The sequence below is a fragment of the Macaca mulatta genome, chromosome 11, assembly GCF_049350105.2.
Source record: "Macaca mulatta isolate MMU2019108-1 chromosome 11, T2T-MMU8v2.0, whole genome shotgun sequence".
NCBI lineage: Eukaryota > Metazoa > Chordata > Mammalia > Primates > Cercopithecidae > Macaca > Macaca mulatta.
This window is the reverse complement of record NC_133416.1, coordinates 108,298,020-108,320,480: the sequence shown is the minus strand read 5'-3', so window position 1 is coordinate 108,320,480 and position 22,461 is coordinate 108,298,020. Positions and strand designations below refer to the sequence as shown.

The 22,461-nt window shown below is 40.3% G+C and overlaps 1 protein-coding gene across 2 annotated transcripts in view; it reads right to left on the bottom strand.

Moving 5' to 3' along the window:
- The window catches only part of ANO4 (anoctamin 4), a 327,720-nt gene that overhangs the window by 144,669 nt on the left and 160,590 nt on the right, over nt 1–22,461 (bottom strand). For both annotated transcript variants that reach the window (XM_077954798.1, XM_015152572.3), the window contains exons 5-6: nt 6,950–7,050; nt 3,492–3,536 (exon numbers count right to left, since the gene is read on the bottom strand). In XM_077954798.1, coding sequence (XP_077810924.1) covers nt 3,492–3,536; nt 6,950–7,050 — 146 coding nt within the window. The remainder of the gene's footprint in view (nt 1–3,491; nt 3,537–6,949; nt 7,051–22,461) is intronic.

The following is a 22,461-nucleotide window of genomic DNA, read 5'->3' as shown; positions in this document are numbered from 1 at the left end:
GCAAATGTTTTCATCCCAAGGCTGTGTCTGACGCTTGAGGCAGACCTGGTTTTTCTATGATTCTTTTCTTTGTGATTTCCTCTCTCCCTACTCCAATTCTTACACACTCATGTGGAGATTCATTTGTTCACTCACTCCATCTACTATGTGCTTGGTGCTGGAAATACAGAATTGAATGAGTCATCCTTGTCTTCGAATATCACGCAGGTAGGGAGCTAGACACGTACATCATAGATTACAGCACAGGGTGATGAGGCCATAGGATCCCAATGGAAAAGCAGAAAAGAGATCATTTGACCTGGGCAAAGGCAAAAATATGGACTGAGTTTTGAGGACTGAGTAGACACCACCCTGGTGAACAATAAAGGAAAGGATCTTCCAGAAGGGCCACTATATGCAAAAGCACATAAACCCACGTGAGCATAACATGTATTTGGAAATGATGAGTAAGTAGTTCAATATGGATGGAGCAAAGAGTGGTAGGAGGGAAGAGATGGGTGAGGATATTTTATAAAGGGCTGTAATTAAGCTAAGGCTGTTAACCTTATTGTGATCACTCTATGGTGGCCACCAAGTGACATAAATCAGATTTGCTACTTAGGAGATGAACAGAAGAGAGTTTGGAAGTGGTCAGAAAAGAGGCAGGAAGATAAACTGATGTTTAGGCAAGAGGTGATGGAAGCTCAGCTAAGTCAATGGCAGTGGGAAGGAAGAGTAATATATGGACTTTTAGAAATATTCATCTGCACCTGCAGAATTTGAGAGACTGATTAGATGAGGGAGCAAAACATCCAAAATGACCCTTAGGTTTTTTTTTTTTAATTACATTTTTAGAGATGGGGTCTCACCATGTTGCCCAGGCTAGGCTTGAACCCCTTGGCTCAAGTGGTCCTCCTGCCTCAGACTCCCAAGTATCTGGGACTACAGGTGTGTGCCACCACACCTGGACCCTTAGGTTTTAAATTAGGTGACTGTGTGGGAAGTAGAGCCAATGCCTGTATAGAGAATATAAATGGAGAAAATGACTACTTGGCAGATAAAATCAGAACAGAGTTAGTGGACTAGTTGCTAGAGGACAGAAGAAAGGAGAGACTTAGAAATGGATAAAAAATTCAGAAGCACAAAGGAAAGAATAGAAGAATACCCTTATATCTTTGCATAAGGATCTCCTTCTAAATATTACATGTAATAATTACTAATAGATACTATTCATGCACATCAACTACATACTGGGCACTAAACCTCACATAAACCATACAGGGTAGAAATTAATATCGCTTTATAAACATGAAAAACTCAGGCTCAGAGAAGTGAAGGAACTTGCCCAAAGTCATCCAGTGCCATTATAGGTTTTATGATCCCAATGTGCTCTGTTTTACATATACTGATTTAGATGACTTGGCAAATCCAGACAAGAATAAGACCTCTTCCCACCCTACATTCTTTTTAGAATCTAGAATATATTTCACTGAACAGATTGAAACAATATCACATACAAACTTGATATTTCCACTTGGCCATCAAAGTTGGGAGAAACATCTCTTCACCTTGCTGTTTCCTTCAGGTTTTCTTTGATTTTGGTTTTTGTTTTCCCCTCTCATAGTCAGTTAAATCCTTAATTTAATGGCAAGATAGAGCTTGGCCTATTATACAGACCAATGGTTTCCAAAACATGATCCCATGACCAGCAGCATTAGCTGAAGCTGGGAATTTGTTAGAAGTGAAAATTCTCTATCCCCACTGTAGATCTACTGAACAAGAAACTCTGGGGCTGAGGCCTAGAAATCTGTGCCTAAACAAAGCTGCTAGGTGATTCCGATGCTGGCTGGAGTTTGAGAACTATTAATACAGGCTAAACTGTTGTACCAGGATTTTATAGTGACAAGGATTTTAATGTGACAAGGGAGCAATCTAAATCATGGTGAATCCAAATGCCATGTCAACTGTGTAATGAAAGAAGAACTGCCAATAAGCTTGCTCGCAGGTAATTTTTGAGGAACGATATTTTCATTTCTTTGGAGGTCAGTTCTCACACTGTACTTCACTGAGTGCACATGCATTTGAGAAAATCCATCAAAATGTATCAACTACTCTTTTGTTTATCACACAACATAGCATATAAAGAGAGGGAACCTGAGTTCTAAATTTCATAGAGTTGAACTAACTAGGATTTTCAGAGAAATTTACTAGTTTCCCAGTTTAACCATCAGCGCAGTTCAGGGTGAATGAAAACATAAGATCAATTAAGATTTTGGAATTAGATTCTCCAATGATCACAACAGAATCAAATTAAAGAACATCATCATTGATGCATTCCCCTTCTCCCTAGCTCCTCAAAAAACAACAAGGAAAAACAAGCTTTGGGAGGATACAAAGTATAGTAAATGCAATCTTCATCTGGTGGGATTTTTTTTTTTTTGGCAGAAAAGAGGGTAGGAAGGGCACCTGAGTGAGGCTATACATCTGCATATGTTATTAACAAAATATTACTAACATAGGAGGACCCCGCTCATGAAGTCAAGTAGCCAGCAGCTAAGGATGACTATCTGCACTTCAAGCTTTCAAATTACTTATAGTGGAGGGAGGAATTTTTGTAGAAAAAAATAACATTGGCCAGGCACGGTGGCTCACCGTGTAATCTCAGAACTTCAGGAGGCCGAGGCGGGTGGATCGCCTGAGGTCAGGAGTTTGAGATCAGCCTAGCCAACATGGTGAAACCCTGTCTCTACTAAAAATGCAAAAATTAGCTGGGCGTGCTAGTAGGTTCCTGTGATCCCAGCTACTCAAGAGGCTGAGGTAGGAGAATTGCTTGAACCCAGGAGACAGAGGTTGCAGTTAGCTGAAATCTGCACTCCAGTTTGGGTGACAGAGAAAGACAAAAAAGAAAAGAAAGAAAGAAAGAGAGAGAGAGAGAGAGAAGGAGAGAGGAAGGAAGGAAGGAAGGAAGGAAGGAAGGAAGGAAGGAAGGAAGGAAGGAAGGAAGGAAGGAAGGAAGGAAGGAAGGAAATCTATGCCAAATTTGTTGGGATTTTTGATAAGTTATCTAATAGAATGGGCTAAAAAGAGGGGGTGAAGGATAAAAGACTGATCATTGGGTACAGTACACAGTGCTCAGGTGATCGGTGCACCAAAATTTCAGAAATCACCACTAAAGAAGTTATCCATGTAACCAAAATCCACCTGTTTCCCAAAAACTATTGAAAATTTTTTTAAAAAGAGAATGGGCTAAAAAGCAATAGCCCCAGCACACTTGCAGATGAATGGCATCCTCCCAAGTGGGGAGAAGTTACAGGGAAAACTTCGAGAGGGATGTTTTCATCTTTTTTTTTTTTCCCAGGCTAATCAGACACAGCTGATTTTAAAATGTGCATAGCAGCCAGCTTTCCCATGTGACACAGGCTCATTTTCCCCAGCTTATAGCTCCTTGTCATTGTTGAAGCACACGGGCCAACAGAAAGACAAACACCGTCAGGACACAGCGTGCTACTAACCTGCTCATGAACTTGTAACGGCGGGGCAGGTAATAGATTTTTCTCCTGGAAGAACAGCAAAAATGAAGCCAGTCGAGAAGAAAACCCATCGTCAGTTACAGTTTGAACTAGCAAGGAAGGAAAGGAGATTGAAGATAGAAGCCTGTAAGAGGTGAAGAAGAAAAAACTAAAAAGAGATTAACAGTGAGAAATACAGTGGGAACACAGGGCATGCGTTTTTGAGTCATGAAATCTTATGCAACAGTTTCCATTGGTATTTCTTCCTCTACCCATTACCATAATTTTTTTTTTTTTTTTTTAGTGGTTGCTCCTCGCCTGCAAAGCATGTGCAGTATAATAATTTGGAGTGATTGGTATTTGCACAGCTTCAGCTGAAGTCAGCTTTCTTCCCCAGGAAAATGCAAGGATGGATCAGAGGACAACATACATAATTTAACGGGCATGCTATTATATTAACTAATATTTATACAGCACTTCAAGCTTACACATGACACTTCTCTCATGGTATAGACATATATATATATATATATATTTCACAACCAGTGTGGGAAGGACACTCACTTGTCAGCATTAACACCCAGCTGTACATAACCACACTGGGGCACACTGGCTGACCACTGGCCCTGGTTGTAGGTGAATTAAATAGGTAAAATCAAGGAATTCTGGAAACTTTAAAAAAATCAGACTTATTCTGTCAGATTGCTATATATCTACCTTTAAAGAATGTTAAAAATGAAAATTCTTGGTGTAGTTTGAATGGACAGTACATGAATTAGATTCTTTATTAAAATGCAACCTCCCTTTTCAGGCTTCAACTGAAGCTGAATGGAATAATAATGAAACAGGTGCTTTTTATGTATATACTGAACTGTTACTGAACTCTTTCACTTCTGTAAATGGTAAGTTTATGTACCACCAATTTTTTTTGCATATTCGTGAAAGCTTTAAAACATAGGCAAAACTATAGAGACAATAAAAAGATCAGTGGTTGCCAGTGGGAGAAGGAATGTAGGTGAAACACAGGAGACTTTTAGGGCAGTGCAGCTATTCTGTACGATCCTGCAATGGTGGATACATGATATGCCTTTGTCAAAACCCACAGAACCACGCGCACATAGAGTCAACCCTAGAGTAAACTATGGACTTTAGTTAATAATAATTTTTCAATACTGGTCCACCAATTTTAACAAAAATATCACACTAATGCAAGATGTTAATAATAAAGAAACTGTAGGCTGGGGGAGAAGGGAACACTATACTATACTATATTGTATACTATATTGGAACACTAGTATCTTCTCAATTTTCTATAAACCTAAAAAATTCTCTAAAAAGTAAAGTCTGTTAAAAAAAATCCATGGACATATAGGTATTTAGAAGCAAGTTTTACTGTAATTTCTCATAAGAAACCTATTCCTATATTTCCTTTTAAACATTATAGGGATAAAAATCCATGGAGACTAAACCTGGGATTCAGAAGTACCGTCTACACAAAATTATGAAGATTCTTTGGGCATTTAAATTCAGCCAAAATGATGTTTGTACATTTTGTTGAAATGATGTAGTGGGAGAATTCCTCCTTTGGAAATGCATGTATCTCCTTAGACTAGAGTTATTTGTCTGAAACTATGGACACAATAATAGCAAAAGTTTTAAATCCATCAGGTTGCAACAAGTAAAGCCAAGCTTAGTAGGTAAAACCACATTAATATTAATGAGGTCAGTAAGTGTCACACATTAACAATATTTTCTTCTAAAATCATCATGCAAGAATTCCTATATCTAAAAAGATTATTGTTCACGTTCTTTTTCATTTCATTGTGTGGTTCACATTCTCTCAAGTGCTGCTTGGAGGCAGCACATTTCTGCTCTGCAGTAGGCATGCAGAAGTTATTCATGATGCGGCCAGGCCCTTCAGATATAAAATTCTTTGCAGGTAGTAAGAGAATTTGCTTTGCATTAACATTGCTCAAGTTTCTATAATCTCCCTGGGTTCTTTGTTACAGACATGTGTTCTGGCAGAAGGTTTTATGAGATTTATTTATACCGGAGAGGGGTGTGTAAATTTCTATCTAGACATATTTTGTAGGGTTTTCTTTCTTTCTCTTTTGGTTCTTAGGTATGATACGGTATTAATCTACATTAGATACTTATTATATCATTGATAAATATTTGGTTTTAATTGCTAGAGTATAAAAATTTTCAGTGGAATCTAAACTGACATTCCTTATCTCTCCCTAGTGGATATATACATATATACACACACACACACACACACACACACATATATTATATATATATATGTATTCCTTTTTTTAACCCTTAAATTCTCAGATTTTCTTTTTAACAGTTAAATACAAAAATAAATCATAAGATCAGAACTAAATTTATTATGCATTTTGAGAATTTTGCCTCCAGGAAAACAGATGCTAGAAATCCCAGCCTCTATTTTGACTAGGTATTAGGATATACAGGCCAATAAACAAAGAAGACAAGATGCACCGGGGAGATGTATTACAAGCCTGTGAATGGAAATTGCCCTTCTCTAAATGTGTCCCTAACCCTTCTCTCTGTCTCTATAAATGTTCTTTGTCTCCACAACTTTCCACAGCTCATTAAGAGACAGACTGTAGAGCTGGTACCAATTTGCCTCATTTCTGCCACCTAATGTGGTCTTACTGGCAAATTGCAAACCAAAAGTACGCCATTCTTTGAGTCCCTTCAGAACTGCCCTTGGGACTACATCCATCCATCCACCTTTTTAGACCCACATATCTTGGCATTTCCAATTTCAGTTTTAATATGTTATTTCTATATAGCAAATGCAGATCACTTTTCCATAATCCATAGGGAAAATAAAAATATTCATTGTGAAATGAAGGTAAATTATAAATTAATCCTTTTAAATAACTAAGGAATATAAACAAAGTATTTTCTATTCCCCTTGGAACAAATATCAATATTTGTGTTTGCACAGTATTTATGACTTTAAAAAGTTTGTTTTTTTTTTTAAAGAAGATCACATTGTCACGAAATTTCTTGCACTTGTTTCTAGAGAAATACATTTTAATGTTTTTCTGGAAGGGAATGGTCAGTAAAGAACATAAAAATATGGCCCTGTGCAACTGCTGCCTGTGGTCTGGCTGTTCAAAGCAGCAGTATACAGGACTTCTAAAAATGGCACTTTGGAAATATAAATGCCACTTGGAAAATGCTTCTTTATTGCAGGCACTGGAAATATCTACCTGCTAAGAACTGAATTAGCCAGAGTTTTTCACAAAAAGCCATGAAATCATTATTGGCCATAAACGCTTATTTGCATATCCTAAACATTTGAAAGAGTCCCTCCTCTAATGGCCTTCCCATCTGCATTTCAGTTTTATTTGTTCTGAGAGAGGAGAACATTAGATTTACAGTGAAGCAGCAGAGAGAGTGGAATAAAATACATTTCCACCTACCTGAAAGGCATTCTTACATTCATTTGTTCTGCATATCTTCCAAGGACTTCCCATGGGGCATGCAACTTCACAAAGATAATGTCACTATTTATTAGAGAGGACTGAAACAGAAAAAAGAAACTAAATTGAAAAGTATATTCAAGGCTCCCACAGTTTAAGTTGAGTTGGAACTTAGAATGCATGGACCTGGACAGAGATTACGATTTGGGGCATTCCTCAGCAATAGGCCAGACCCTTCCAAGTGCACGTATTCATTTAACAAACATTCCACTGTATGTGTGGCACTCATGCCAGCTGGAGACCCAGCTGCAAACAAGAGAGGTATGAATAACATTTACATTCTACAAAAATGTTAAAGAAGATAGGCAAAAACAAGTTGAAAAGGAAGGATACGCCAGGCGTGGTGGCTCACGCCTGTAATCCCAGCACTTTGGGAGGCCGAGGCAGATCACCTGAGGTCAGGAGTTTGAGACCAACCTGGACAACATGGTGAAACTCCGTCTCTACTAAAAATACAAAAATTAGCTAGGCATGGTGGCAGATGCCTGTAATCCCAGCTACTGGGGAGGCTGAGGCGGGAGAATCGCTTGAACCCGAAAGGCAGAGGTTGCAGTGAGCCAAGGTCACGCCACTGCACTCCAACCTGGGCAACAAGAGCGAGACTCTGTTGAAAGAAAGAAAGAAAGAAAAGAGAGAGAGAGGGAGACAAGGAAGGAAGGAAGGAAGGAAGGAAGGAAGGAAGGAAGGAAGGAAGGAAGGAAGGAGAAAGGAAGGAAGGAAGGGAGGCTCAGATAATAATGAGTGTTCTGAAGAAGGAAGGAGAAGCTCAGATAATGAGTGTTCTGAAGATAGAGTAATGAGAGAAACAGTTATGGGAGGGGCTACATACTCATTTGGACAAGGGGTTGAGGAAAGTCTTCTCTCTGGAGGTGACATGTGAGCTGAGACCTAAGGAGGAGAAGGCACCAGCTGGGGAAAGAGCACAGCATGAGCGCTCTGGGTGCAAAGGCCCTGAGCTGGGAAGCTGCCTGGTATATTGAGGGAGAGAAAGGAGAGCAGAGGGGCTGAGGTGTTTTAAGGAGGGAAGAGTGGCATCAGAAGAGGCTGAGAAGGTGAGCAGAAGACAGAACGTGCAGCGGACTTTATTCTAGGAACACTGGGAAACCACTTTGATTTAGGTTGTCAAAGATCACTGTGGTTGTTTCATGGAGAATAAATGATAAGGGAGAAGAAGGAATGTTCTCAGTCATCCAGGCAAAAGCAAAAGTTGATGGTGGAGATGAAGCAAGCCAAAAGATGTGAGACTGCAATCTGGGTGGGTGCCTGGCAAAGCTTTTTCAAAGAGCTGTGTTCTTTGGTCAAAGACCTTTGCGTGCTTTGGGGCTTTTTATCAACCTAGAACGTAGGGAAGTAAAACTAGGACTTCACACCCCGATAACTATCCAACAGATTTTGATCTATGCCTCTGGCCAAAAGGACATGAAAAACCAATTAGGAGATTTCTCTTTGGAAGTCACTTTCCACAAGGAGGGGTCAGTTGTAGAAGGAAAGTGAGAAAATAGGAGCCAAACCAGTTTAAATTAGTAAAGTGGCCAATTACTAATCCCCATCTGTCTCATATAGGGTTGATCTGGACTGCATGGCATTTAAGTTTTTATAGTTTAGGAATGTTGACAGATATGTTAGGACTTTGTGCTTTGTGGCTAGACTTTCCTTATACTAGTATTGCATAACAATCCTTTGTTGGTTCTTGTTGTTGTTGTTTTTGCACAACTGACAAAAATAGAAGCTCAACTTTTTCCTCTAGCTGGGGTAAATGTGCACTATGGGAAATTGTTTTGAAATTGCAGATGGATGTAAAGTTGTAATTCATTTATCATACTTTAATTCAGAGTCTTTTTGACCTGAATTATAAACATTCAAGGGTTATAAATATTATACGTGTATAAACTCATCAAGATATTATGAAAATCAAACTGGCATCAACTGCAATGTTCTCAGAGACTGGTGTGATGCTGAATTTCCCAAGGGTAGGAAGGCCAGGGCCCATCAGTAGTGGCAGGCACTCTCTAATATTGGTCTGAAAAGTCTAACTTTCTGGCAGTTCAGGCCAAAATGAGGTTTTACCTTCTGGCTTGAGACAAGAGTGCCCTGAGTATAACCCTCCTGATAACAAGGAATATTTCTGTTATTCATAGTTGAATCCTTTGGGCCTAGCACAGTGCTTGGCACGGAGGTACCACACACCCAATGTTTGTCTAATCCATGAACATGATTAGTGAAATGTGGGCAGCTAGACCTGGCCCAGGTGAATACTGGATTCCTGTGAAGCAGGTAGTGACTGTCAATGAAGTGACTCTTACAGTGAACACTGCAGGTTACTGCAAATGAGGTGCCTGTCCAGGGAGTGGACAAACCAGTAACAACCGAAAATGTGATGGTCAAATGCTTTGTCTCTTTGTAAAAACTGCTTTCCTCTGTTCAGTAACCTATTACGGTCAGTCCTCCTGGCACAGCTGTTTAGATCGGGGTATGTAAATGAGCTCACAGGCTGTGATGCCCATACAGAACATACAGAAACATCACACACACACAGTCAGTCCCGCCCCATTTCATGCCTGTGGATGCAATGATGCCTTGGGGATCTGAGATGGTCTCACAGCTTTTCAGCTGAGCATTTGTTGGACTTTAGAAAAGATTGCTGCTTCCTTTTCAATACATAGTACAGTTTTCCAAGTTATAATGCAGAAGAAAGACTGTATTTCCTAAAAATAGTTCTTTTTCTTTATATGAAGATATACTTCAGATCTGGGAAGGCTTTGTGGCTTCCTAAGTTGGAAATTTTAATCATGATAATGGGATTTCTTAATATTCACTTAGCTTTCCTTTAAGGTTCTATATTCACTCATCTTCCTATGAGAGAGTAAAATTGTGCAACACAGAGGACTCTATATGGAAATGTGATTGATTCACTGAATTAAACAAATGATTTAGAGCAGAATATAGTGCTTAGAGATTACTCTCTCCATAGATTTACTGTAATTGTTAGGATTTACAGAAAATAAACAATCTAGTGGGAAAATAATCATTTGAAGATCTCTCATAAATTTATGGAAACATTAAAAAAATATTAAAATATTCCACTCAGAGAACAACTTAAATACCACATTTCTATATGTAGAAAAGCTAAGTTCATTATCTGAATACATACTGAATCAACTAAAATTCTGATGTGGGATCTCAACCATTTTCTGCATAAAAGGATAGCTATTTTGATTTATTCAGCCTGATAAAAATCACTTATTATTTAACTAATAACAATAACAACCTCATTTTATTTATTTATTTATTTATTTATTTTTCATGCTTTGCAATTGTCAAAGCACATTCACACATTACCCCATCTTATTCCCATATGAACCTTGTGAGAGTGGTTTTCCTTCAGTTTCTTAGAGGAGGAGAAAGAGAGGTGACAAGTGGCTCACCCACAGCCAAATAAATGTTTACCCCAGACAGAGCTGATTCCATACCTTCACCTCTTAACTTGCTTTTGAATTATACCTGACAACTTCTGAAGTTTAAATAAATAATGGCTTTGCAAATGCATTTAAGATGCATAGAATCTGGATTGTTGCTTTATCAGTTTATATGAATTTGTCTTAAAAGAATTTCATATTTTAGAAAACAAAGCAACAAAAACAAAGAGGCTTTCCTTCATGTAAAGCAAAATTAAGTTACCAATGAACTGAGATTTTATTTGGGGCTATTAAAAATTGTTTTGATTATCTCGAGAAAAAAACATTACCTGAATTCTCTTGAATAGCAAAGAATATGAGTTCTCTCTCTCTCTCTCTCTCTCTCTCTCTGTGTGTGTGTGTATGTGTATGTGTGTGTGTGTGTCCTTTTGTCCTTTTTACATACTTAAGGGAAAATATAGTGTATGGGGCTTATTATTCATATTCAGCTTTCCAAGGAAAAACTGAGAAGGCATTACCTACTGCTTGTTACTGAATGCCTTCTGAACGTCAGTCCTGAGAAATAAATGGGAAACAGACGATTGCTAATTATATGGCCCATAAATCACTCTTTTCTCTACTGCCAAATGATTACACTGCTGTTTCTAGATAGGTCTTTCCTTATTATTAAGTATTCTTTGCCATATAAATCCAAGTGCACAAGAGCCCAAGTGAAAAGAAATGAAAATGATTTTTACGAAACATAGCGTTGTTTCATTAATATACTGCAATACAAATTCCTGGGAATAAAACCTTGGGGAGAGAAAAATTACCACTTAGAGAAGTTTGGAAAAATATTCTTAGAAAAATGACTGAAAAAATTAGCGAATATCATGGGAAATTACCTGGAGTAAAAAGAGATGAGATTCACACAAAAAATTCTTCCTTTTTTTTTCTTTTATTCAGCAAGAACATACTGAAAACCTTCGATTTACTAAATTTTGGTCCATGCCTTGGTATGTAACAGTCATGGTCCTTGCAACAGTAAGGCAGGAGAAATGGCATGCCACTATCTAATCCAAGCAGTCCATCTCTCAAAGAGGTGTGTATGTATATATATGTATGTGTGTATGTGTGTGTATACACACACATCTCCACATCTCATGATTCCTGATGCCATTTGTTGAGAAGAGGAAATAGAGGCAGACCACGTTTGGGCATGGAGGATGGGGGTACAGAGGTAGATCATAAACTCAGTTTTGGAAAAGTTAAGTTTGACATGCCCAGGAGATATAGCGTGGGTAGTTAGACAAATGAGTCTGGAGCTCAGGGTAGAAGTCTGGGCCAGGGATACAAAGTAAGTGTGTCCAGGATAAACATTATATTTAAAGGACTGGTAGAGGTCACTATGGGAGTATAGGTACAAGGCCATGTGGGCATCTGTGCCTCAGAGGTTAGCAATTCGGACTGTGAGGTTGGACTTCACATATTTATATTCATTTGTCTACCTCTTACCAGCCCTGAGATCTTGAACAAGCTATTTAACTTCTCTGTGCCTCAGTTTGTTCAAATGTAAAATAGGAAATGATAGCAACACATATCTTATTGAATTGTATTAAATGGCATAATGCCGTTAAGGTGCTCATAGTAAATCTAAAAATATGCTTGTTATTATTTCCAAGAGGGGCCACACCATATTGGTGGTGAAAAGAACACAGCATTTCTACTCACTCAAATTATAACCTGAGAAGGTAATAAACAAGAAACCAGTATATTGGAAGGATTTATCAGTCTTTGATTACAAGCCCCAACCACCAGAAATCCTGAGATCCAAGCACCCAATTCCTGTCTTTTGTCCCTTAGTATCTTCAGGGTTTCCTGCAGGTTCCTCTATGACATTCATTCAACAACATCCAAAAATGTTCATTAAGTGACTACTCTGTGTCAGAGACTCTTCTAGGTACTAGATATGCCACAGTAGATAGAATTTACAATCTAGAGTGGGAGACAGACATCGAACAACAAATAAGCATGATTTAAAATTATGAAAAGTATTTTAAAAGGAAAAGAATATAGTTCTGTGGGAGAGAGGAACTGGAGGCACCTGATTAAGATTTGTTGGTTGATCTGTGACTAGGTGACATTTAGCCTAAAATCTGAAAGATGAGATGGTGTTAGGCATGGAAAGAGTCAAGTGAGAAGTATTCCAACCAGAAGAAACAGCAAGAACAAAGGTCCAGAGGTTGTTCTGGGAACGGGAAGGCTGGGGTGATTGGACATTGTAAAGTGTGAGGTGGATAGAGTTACCTAAAATAGGGTTAGAGAAGAGGGCTGGGAATAGACCATGCCAGGCCAGGTACAATGTGGTAAGAAGTTTGGATTTATTTTCTAAGGCCAATAGGAAGCCACTAATGAGTTGCAGGCAGGCATCACTTGTTTCCCAAAGTGTGTGCTGCATGTTTTGTAGAGAATGGTCCGAAGGAAGCACAGGAGTGGGAATTTCAATAAGAAAGTTATTCTAGTAGCCAGGTGAGACAACATGGTGGTTAGAACCAGAAGAAAAGGAGAAACAGATGGACTTGAGATCTAGTGGAGGTAGGTTTGAAAGAACTTGGGATTGAACAAATAAGGAGGGTGAAAAAAAATCCAGTGCCTAGAATGATGCAGAGGTTATTTTGCCTGGGGAACTGGACAGATGGTAGTACTCTTACCTGCAGTGAAGGGCTGGAGCCGTCCAGTTTGTCCTAAAGTTGTATAGGTGACAATGCACCCGTAAATCATGGTGGTCTTTGCAGATAACCATGAATCCCACTGTGTGAATTGTAACTTAACATTCACTCACACATCCACTCATCTATTCTGCAAATCTTTACTGACGGCCTATGATGTGCCAGGGCCTGTCCTAGGTGCTGGGAAGACAGCTGTGAACAAAACAGACCAAATCCCTGCTCTTGAGGAACTCAAGTTCTGCTGGGGAGACAGACCCTCAGTAAATAGATGTGTAATACTTCTGATGATGTGCTTTGAAGAAAAATAAAGAGGGTAAGAAAATAGAAAGTAATGGTAGGAAGGAGATGTTATTTTAGATAGAGCGGTGTGGACAAGCCTTTTGATAAGGTGACATTCGAACAGAGACCTGAAAAAAGTACTGAGGGAGGCTGTTCTATTACACAGGGAGAGAGCATTCCAGACAGTGAGAAGAGTAAAAGACAAAGACCCTGAGGCATAAATAGGCTTGACGTTTCAATTTACTGAGCGTGAAGGATCCAATCAGGTTAGCCACTTGCATCTGCTCTGTATCCCCTTAGGTAACTACCTGGGCATTGCTTTCTCATAACTATACTGTTACGAGGACAAAGCAAAACTCTAAAATTCTGGGGCTAGGAGGAGACATTAATTGCTAATTGGAAACTCAGAGAAGCCTCTTGAATTAAAAAAATCATAGTGAATGCAAATGAATAGTAATGGTAGAGACGGAAGCAGCTACATAGTGCCACTACATGTTAGGTGGTATTTTAGAGCTTTTGCCTACATTAAATCATTCAATTTTCACAGCAACCCTATGCAGCAGGTATTACTATTATTCTAATTTATTGCAAATGAGGAACTAAAGCACAAAGAAGTCTGGTACCTTGGCTAAGTTTACTCAAGTAAGGAATGGAGCCTAGTTCTCACCAATGCAGTCTGGCTTCAGGACTGCTGTTTCACAAGCAGAAAGCTGAGAGGCTCACACAAATATATTTGCTCATGAACTCAATTCCACTGTAATGTTATTTTTTGAAGAAATGCTTAATTATATATTACAGTCGATGTGCAATGCATACAGTTGGCTCTCACATCCTAAAATTAATGTAAGGCCAGTAGTAAGAGCAAATTTCAAGCCTGGTTCTGCCATCTGTGGGCACATTACTCCATTCACAAGCCTCAGTTTCTTCATTTGTAAAATGAGGAAAATAATACCTGCCTTGCAGCGTCGTTCTGAAGCTGTTATGGTTGTATAGTACTGGTTCAATAAGTGAGAATTTCCTTCTTCCACCCACAGGTACTGAAAGCTTGGTGGACATCTGGGTAACCCCCCAATAGCTGATGCTAGAATTCCTTGATGTATCTGGAATCTAGCCTGTGAAACTGGTGGATAAATGTACACTCCTCGAGGGTTAAAGGGCTCAAAGTAATTGCTAAGCAACTTCAACTTCTCTCAGTGGGGGCTATCATCTAACCAGCTGTGTAGCACTGGGCAAATGACTTGTACTTTTATGAGCTCCAGTTTTCTCTAAAAAATGAGGGCATGTGTCTCTAAAAAGAAATTTTTTTTGCATCTGTTATTCTTTTCCCTTAAGGACACACTGAAATTTGTGAGTGTAGTTTACAAATGCTCTTCAGCTGATTCGGATGCAATTTCCTCTCTGCAACACATACACACACACAGACACACACACACACAGTGCCCTGGTGGAGAGAATCCTCTTGAAGTACTATATGTTCCCAAATAATTATAATATTCATTCCCTGAAGGTGACATTAGTAACAGCAACAAGAAATAGGTGTGTGTGAAATTGTCCCCCTTAGAAGACCTTTAAATGGACGTCTCTAAGGACTTCATCCAGGCTCTAGTCTCATTCTACCTGTCCTCCCTGGATGATCTCATCCCTCCTAATGGCTTTAGATGTCACCTATCAGCTGATATCTCCAACACTCATATCTTTGGCCCACACTTCTCTTCTGAACTCCAGATCAGTGTAGCCAATGGTCAGTGTGGCACCTGGTACCTCATGTCTCACTGGCAGATCAGACACATCAATGTCTACAATGGATCTGCTTCACTGGCAAAACTGCTCTTCTTCTCAGTGTCCCCACATCAGGAAATGGCACAACCATCCTTTTAGTGGCTCAAGTCCAGGAGCCATCTTTAACTTCTTTTTCCCTTATGTCATATCCAACAAATCACCAAGTCTTATTGATTCTACCTTTTAAACTTCTCTTTGATCTACACACTTCTCTGCATCTCTACTGCCACCACCCTCCTTTAAACAACCATCATCTGTCTTCTCGAATACTGCAACAGCCTCATGGCGGGGCTCCTTCCATTCCAGCCTGGATTGGCCTGAATGCATTAGATGAGTCCTTAGGAGAGAGTCTCGAGGTCAGAGAGATTATCCTGCTCGCTCTGAAGAAATAAGCCGCTGTGTTGTGAAAGGGTCTCTGAGGGGCCTCTAGAAACTGAGAACCGTTCCTGGCTGAAGGTCAACAAGAAAATGAAGACCTCAGACCTACAACCACAAGGAAAACTAAATTCTGCCAATAACCATGTGAGAGAACCTTGAGCTCCAGAAAAGAATGCAACCTGGTGGACACCCTGGGGTGGCCTTGGAGGGATCCTGATTAGAGGTCATGGTTGAGCTGTACCCAGACTCCTGACCCACAGAGACTGTGGGAGCATAAACATAGATTGCTCGAAGCCTCGAAGTTTGAAGTAATCTCTTCAGCCGTGATATAAAACTAATGCAGATCATATTCCAACTAATGAATGCTATAATTATAGATTTCATTGCTGCCTCTGTGAGACTGTACACTTCTTCACAGTTGTATTCCCAGCACCCAGCATGTTACTGAGCACATGGTCATTGAGAATGAATGCTTCCTAAATGAATTTATGAACATCTTGCGATCCAGACTACGAGTAGCTTTCTCACATTATTGATTACCTTGTTAAAACACTATTATCAGGCAGAAAAAAATTCATCTTCTTACCACCACAGAGTTTCAATGTGGCTAAATTTATGAGAAACTCGAAGAAACCCTCCTCTAGGCCACAATTAGATGTTCAGTTCTGAAGGGCTGAGCACAAATCTTCACACATTTCATTACAGGTTCTCTGTGTTGCCATAAAGTGAATCCCCTCATGCAACATACTCTTTGTTACTTCGCACCAACCCTGGTGATCCCCATGTCAGGTCTGAGAAACTTACTTCATCAGGGTATCTGAGGAAAATCAATGTTTAGTGTAGCTGTCAGGATGGGCTAAGTTATGTTGCAGCAACTAATAACCCCCAAATATCAGTGACATTGAACAGCAGAGCTGTACTGTCAGTACAGTAGGCACCTGGTGCCATTAAACACTTAAAATATAACTAGTTCAAATTGAGATGTGCTGACTGTGGAAAGTACACACCAGATTTTGAAGATTTAGCATATATACAAAAAAGAATGTAAAATATCTCAATAATTCCTATGTTGATTACATGTTTAAATGATATCTTAGATCTGTTGGATAAGTAAAACTATTATTAAATTCATCTGTCTATTTTTACCTTTTATATGTGGCTCCTAGAATTTTCTATCAGCTAGTGCCATGATAAAGATTTACTCCTTGTTCATGCTACATGTCCACTGCAGGGCAGCTCATTGTAGTGATTTAGTGGTTCATGCTGATAGTCACCCAGGGGGAAGGCAGAGCTCAGAGGGCCTCATAAGCATGCGTACCACTTCTGTGCCCAGCCCATTGAGCAGAAGTAGTCATATGGCCACATCTATCCACAAGACCACTGGAAGCCGGAGTATATCTGATACATATTGCTAATTAATACACACTGATGTAGAAGACCTTCTTTCATCACCTTCTTAGATCTATTAAGAAAAGCAAATGTTTTATCTGCCTCACAACACAATGACACATAAAATCATTCAGTAAACACCTAAAGATGATTTAACTACTGTGCACTATGTTGCCTAGCGCACAGGCCCTATGTTGGACCCTCGGGATACAAAGAAGGTTAAGACATAGTTCAAGATCTCAGGGAACTCAAAATTCAGCAAAGCAATGACGACCCTAATTATAAAAAATGTGATTAGTATGAACAGAGGTTGGTCTAATATCCACTGGGAGAGAAAATACTCCCTTTGTAGGTAATCCCAGTACTAAATCTCTCCTTAGAAGTAAGCAATGTCAGTTGTGATCTACAAAATTCCAAACGTCCCTACACTTCTTACAGACCATCATAATGTTTTCCCTACTCCTTCTAGATGGTATATGAGATAAACTGAACTTGGGGACAACTTTATCATCACGGTGTACTTTTTATTATCACAAAACACCAACCCACTGACAACCATTCACAGCTATGACCCAATCAGTAACCCATGAAATGCTCTGCCCTTAGTACGCTGCAGAGATGAACAGCCATGAAATAAGCAAGACCCAGAAAAGACAGAAGAATTGGGTGTCTTCTGCTAGTGAAGAAGCAATTTAACTTTGGAAATACTTTCTTTTTTTACTATCTGTCTTTTTTTTTAAGTTCCAGGATACATGTGCAGAATGTGCAGGTGTTACGTAGGTACACATGTACAGAATGTGCAGGTTTGTTACATAGGTACACATGTGCAGAATGTGCAGGTTTGTTACATAGGTACACATGTGCAGAATGTGCAGGTTTGTTACATAGGTACACATGTACAGAATGTGCAGGTTTGTTACATAGGTACACATGTACAGAATGTGCAGGTTTGTTACATAGGTACACATGTACAGAATGTGCAGGTTTGTTACATAGGTACACATGTGCAGAATGTGCAGGTTTGTTACATAGGTACACATGTGCAGAATGTGCAGGTTTGTTACATAGGTACACATGTGCAGAATGTGCAGGTTTGTTACATAGGTACACATGTGCAGAATGTGCAGGTTTGTTACATAGGTACACATGTGCAGAATGTGCAGGTTTGTTACATAGGTACACATGTACAGAATGTGCAGGTTTGTTACATAGGTACACATGTGCAGAATGTGCAGGTGTTACGTAGGTACACATGTACAGAATGTGCAGGTGTTACGTAGGTACACATGTGCAGAATGTGCAGGTGTTACATAGGTACACATGTGCAGAATGTGCAGGTTTGTTACATAGGTACACATGTGCAGAATGTGCAGGTTTGTTACATAGGTACATATGTGCAGAATGTGCAGGTTTGTTACATAGGTACACATGTGCAGAATGTGCAGGTGTTACGTAGGTACACATGTGCAGAATGTGCAGGTTTGTTACATAGGTACACATGTGCAGAATGTGCAGGTTTGTTACATAGGTACACATGTGCAGAATGTGCAGGTGTTACGTAGGTACACATGTACAGAATGTGCAGGTTTGTTACATAGGTACACATGTACAGAATGTGCAGGTTTGTTACATAGGTACACATGTGCAGAATGTGCAGGTTTGTTACATAGGTACACATGTGCAGAATGTGCAGGTGTTACGTAGGTACACATGTGCAGAATGTGCAGGTTTGTTACATAGGTACACATGTGCAGAATGTGCAGGTTTGTTACATAGGTACACATGTGCAGAATGTGCAGGTGTTACATAGGTACACATGTGCAGAATGTGCAGGTTTGTTACATAGGTACACATGTGCAGAATGTGCAGGTTTGTTACATAGGTACACATGTGCAGAATGTGCAGGTTTGTTACATAGGTACACATGTGCAGAATGTGCAGGTTTGTTACATAGGTACACATGTGCAGAATGTGCAGGTTTGTTACATAGGTACACATGTGCAGAATGTGCAGGTGTTACATAGGTACACATGTGCAGAATGTGCAGGTGTTACATAGGTACACATGTGCAGAATGTGCAGGTGTTACATAGGTACACATGTGCAGAATGTGCAGGTTACATAGGTACACATGTGCAGAATGTGCAGGTTTGTTACATAGGTACACATGTGCACTTGGGAAAGGTTATGACAGCTCTTCTAAGTCTGTTGTATGTATCTCCTGGTGAAATGCTGATCAAAATTAGAGGATGCTGCAAGGCACACAGCAGTATAGCCTATCAAGTGTTTTTACCTAAAGGTTATACAAAACTCAAGAAATGGGGCTCCTACGATTTTTAATAACAGAGAAACCTGATACATTATACCTCAACTCATATCACTTCCTCATTGGTATAATGCTGATATAATTACCCTCACCTACTTTATAGGGTGTGTGTGTGCATGTGAATATGTACGTACCTGTATACATAAAGTACATTTGAAAACATTTTCTGTGGGGGTCACTAGTGTGTCGTTGGCATCCATTCTCCTCTCCTTCGGGCACAGGGAAATCTGAGCTCCTTGGCCCACTAGGGTAGGCAGGAGCCATATGATGAGTCTAGCCGTTTAGCTGTGAGCAGAGGCTTGAAGTCCGGTGTGTGATTTGCCTTTCCCTCCCCCAGAGGCAGGTGTCTGGATGCAGCTTCTGTTATCTGGGTCCCCGTTCGCTGCAAGGAGCATTTCTCCTCCTCCACCTCTGCATTCTGAGATCAAAAAGTAAACCCTGCTGCCTGAAGCCTCTGAGATGATGACAAAGCCTCGAGTGACAGGCAGAAGCTATATAAAGCTATGGAACTGGAGAAAATCACAGGAAGATGGAGACACAGAAGAAAAGGGGACCCAGGATCAAGTCTTAAAAGACTAGTATTTGAAGATCAGACAGAAGAGAAGGTGAGCAAAGAGGACTGAGAAAGAGCCAATGAAGAAGGAAGAAATCCAGGAAAGCATGAGATGTCACCAAAGCCAAGAGAAGCACGTTTTTCTTAAGGAGGGAATGACTCACCACGTGGAGGAAAGCTGCTGGGGAGGCCAGTAAGATAGCGGAGATGGCAAGACTGCCGGATTTGATCACAGGCCACCTTTATAAAAGCAGTCTCTGTGAAATAGTGAGGGAGAAAGCCCAAACTGAGAAATTGGAAGAGAGAATGGTAGGTGAGGAGATGGAGACAGGACACTAGACAAATCTTTCAAGAAGTTTTCTGTGAAGTGTAGAAGAGAAACGGAGTGATCATTAGGGGAGGGAATAGGGGTCAAGGGATTTTTCATCTCGTGAGCTACAAGAGCATGTTTGTAACAACTGAGTAGAGAGGAAAAATAATGATGCAGGAGAGAGAGGGGAGACAATTACAGGAGCAAAGTCCCTAAGAAGGTGAGGGGAGAGGGGATTCAGCGAATAATAGGAGAGCTCCCGGGACAGTGCACACAGTGGTGGGAGGGAAGGTTGAGGGTGGGAAGTCATAGAAGATCCTGTCTGACCATTTTTATTTTCTGTCAGAGTACAGGCAAGGTTATCAGCAGAACAGTGTATGTGTGTGGAGGGGCATTGAGGGAGGTGAGGGTGCGGAGAAAACAGGTGAGAAGGTTGATTGGGGAGAGAGAGTGTGAAGTGGGCCAACTCCCCCACCTATTCAAGATCTTAGTCAAACGTCACCTTCAGTGAGCCCCTAGCCAACACCCTATTTAAAATGACTATCCTTTTACCCTTAGTGCTCTCATACCCACACTCTGCTCTGGTTTTTCTTGTGTCATATCATTTATCACCTTCTTTTATGTTTTTGTTTGTTTGTTTGTTTGTTTTTTGAGACAGGTTCTCACTTGTTGCCAAGGCTGGATTGCAGTGGCGCAATCTCGGCCCACTGCAGCCTCAACCTCCCAGGCTCAAGTAATCCTCCTGCCTCAGCCTCCCAAGTAGCTGGGACTACAGGCATGCTGCAATACACCTGGCTAATTTTTTGTATTTTTTTGTAGAAACAAGGTTTTGCCATGTTGTCCAGGCTAGTCTTGAACTCGGGACTCAAGCAATCCTCCCACCATGGCCTCCCAAATTTCTGGGATTACAAACATGAGCCACTGCACCTGGCCCTCCATTTATCACCTTCTAACATATTATATTATTTACTTATTTATTATGTTTATTGTTCACGGTCTCCCTCACTAGAATGTGAGTTTCACAAGGGTGGGGGCTCTCTGATTTGTTCACTGATGTATCCCAAGTGCCTTGAATTGTGCCAGGCACTATATAATTATTTAATGATTGAAATTTTAAAATTGAATCAATGAAAGAAAGAAGCAAAGAGAGAAAGAGAGAAAGGGGAAGAGAGGGAAGAAAAAGTTACTTAATTTTTATAGAAAGGAAGAAAGCAAAAGTACCAGGCTCACTGAGCATTCTCTGGTACCCGTGTGAGACTGTGGTATGATGTAAAGTGAACCAGTCAGCATGTTTTTTCCCGCAACATTAAATCACTCGGGTGTGGGCACGAACAAGATGCAGTTTAACCAAGGTCAGGGCTTTGCCAGGCAAATAAGTCAAAGGAATAAAGGAGTGAGAGAATTCAGGTGCTTGTAAGTGGTCCTGATGATGAACTATAGAATCAAAGCTAAGTAATGAGGGACATGAAACGACGATTTAAAAAAATGGTTGGGGCTGGAAATGATGGCTCACACTTGTAATTCTATCACTTTGGGAGGCTTAAGTGGGCAGATCACCTGAGGCCAGGGGTTTGAGACCAGCCTGGACAACATGGCGAAACCCCGTCTCTACTAAAAAAAAAATACAAAAATAATGTCTTAGTTTATTTTGTGTTGCCACAACAGAATACCTAAGATGGGGTAATTTATGAAGAAAAGATTATCATTTAGTTCATGGTTCTGCAGGCTGGAAAGTACAGGAAAGTAGCCAGGCTTGGTGGTGCACGCCTGTAATCCCAGCTACTCAGGAGGCTGAGGCAAGAGAATCACTTGAACCTGGGAGGTGGAGTTTGCAGTGAGCTGAGATCGTGCCACTGCACTCCAGCCTGGGCAACAGAGCAGACTCTGTCTGAAGAAATAAAAATAACAAATAAAAAAATGGTTGGGATAATTCAACAGCAGGCTTATTATCACAGTCAATATACTCCCCAGTGACATTTTTGGACTATTTAAACCCACTGGCCACAGTTTGGATATGGTTTGTTTGTCTCCACCAAAACTCATGCTGAAATGTGCTCACCAGTGTGGCGGTGTGGAGAGGTGGGGCTTTGGGGAGGTGTTTGGGTCATGAGGGTGCTGCCCTTGTGGGTGGCTTGGTGCTTGGTCTCACGCTGGCGAGGCTGCATCTGTTCCTGCAGGAATGGATTAGTCCCACAAAAGTGGGTTGTTATGACACCAGGATGCCTCCCAGGTTTTGCCTCTTGGCACGTACTTCCACTCTGACCTTCTGCCATGATGTGATGAAGCACAAAAGCCCTCGCCAGAAGCCGAGGAAG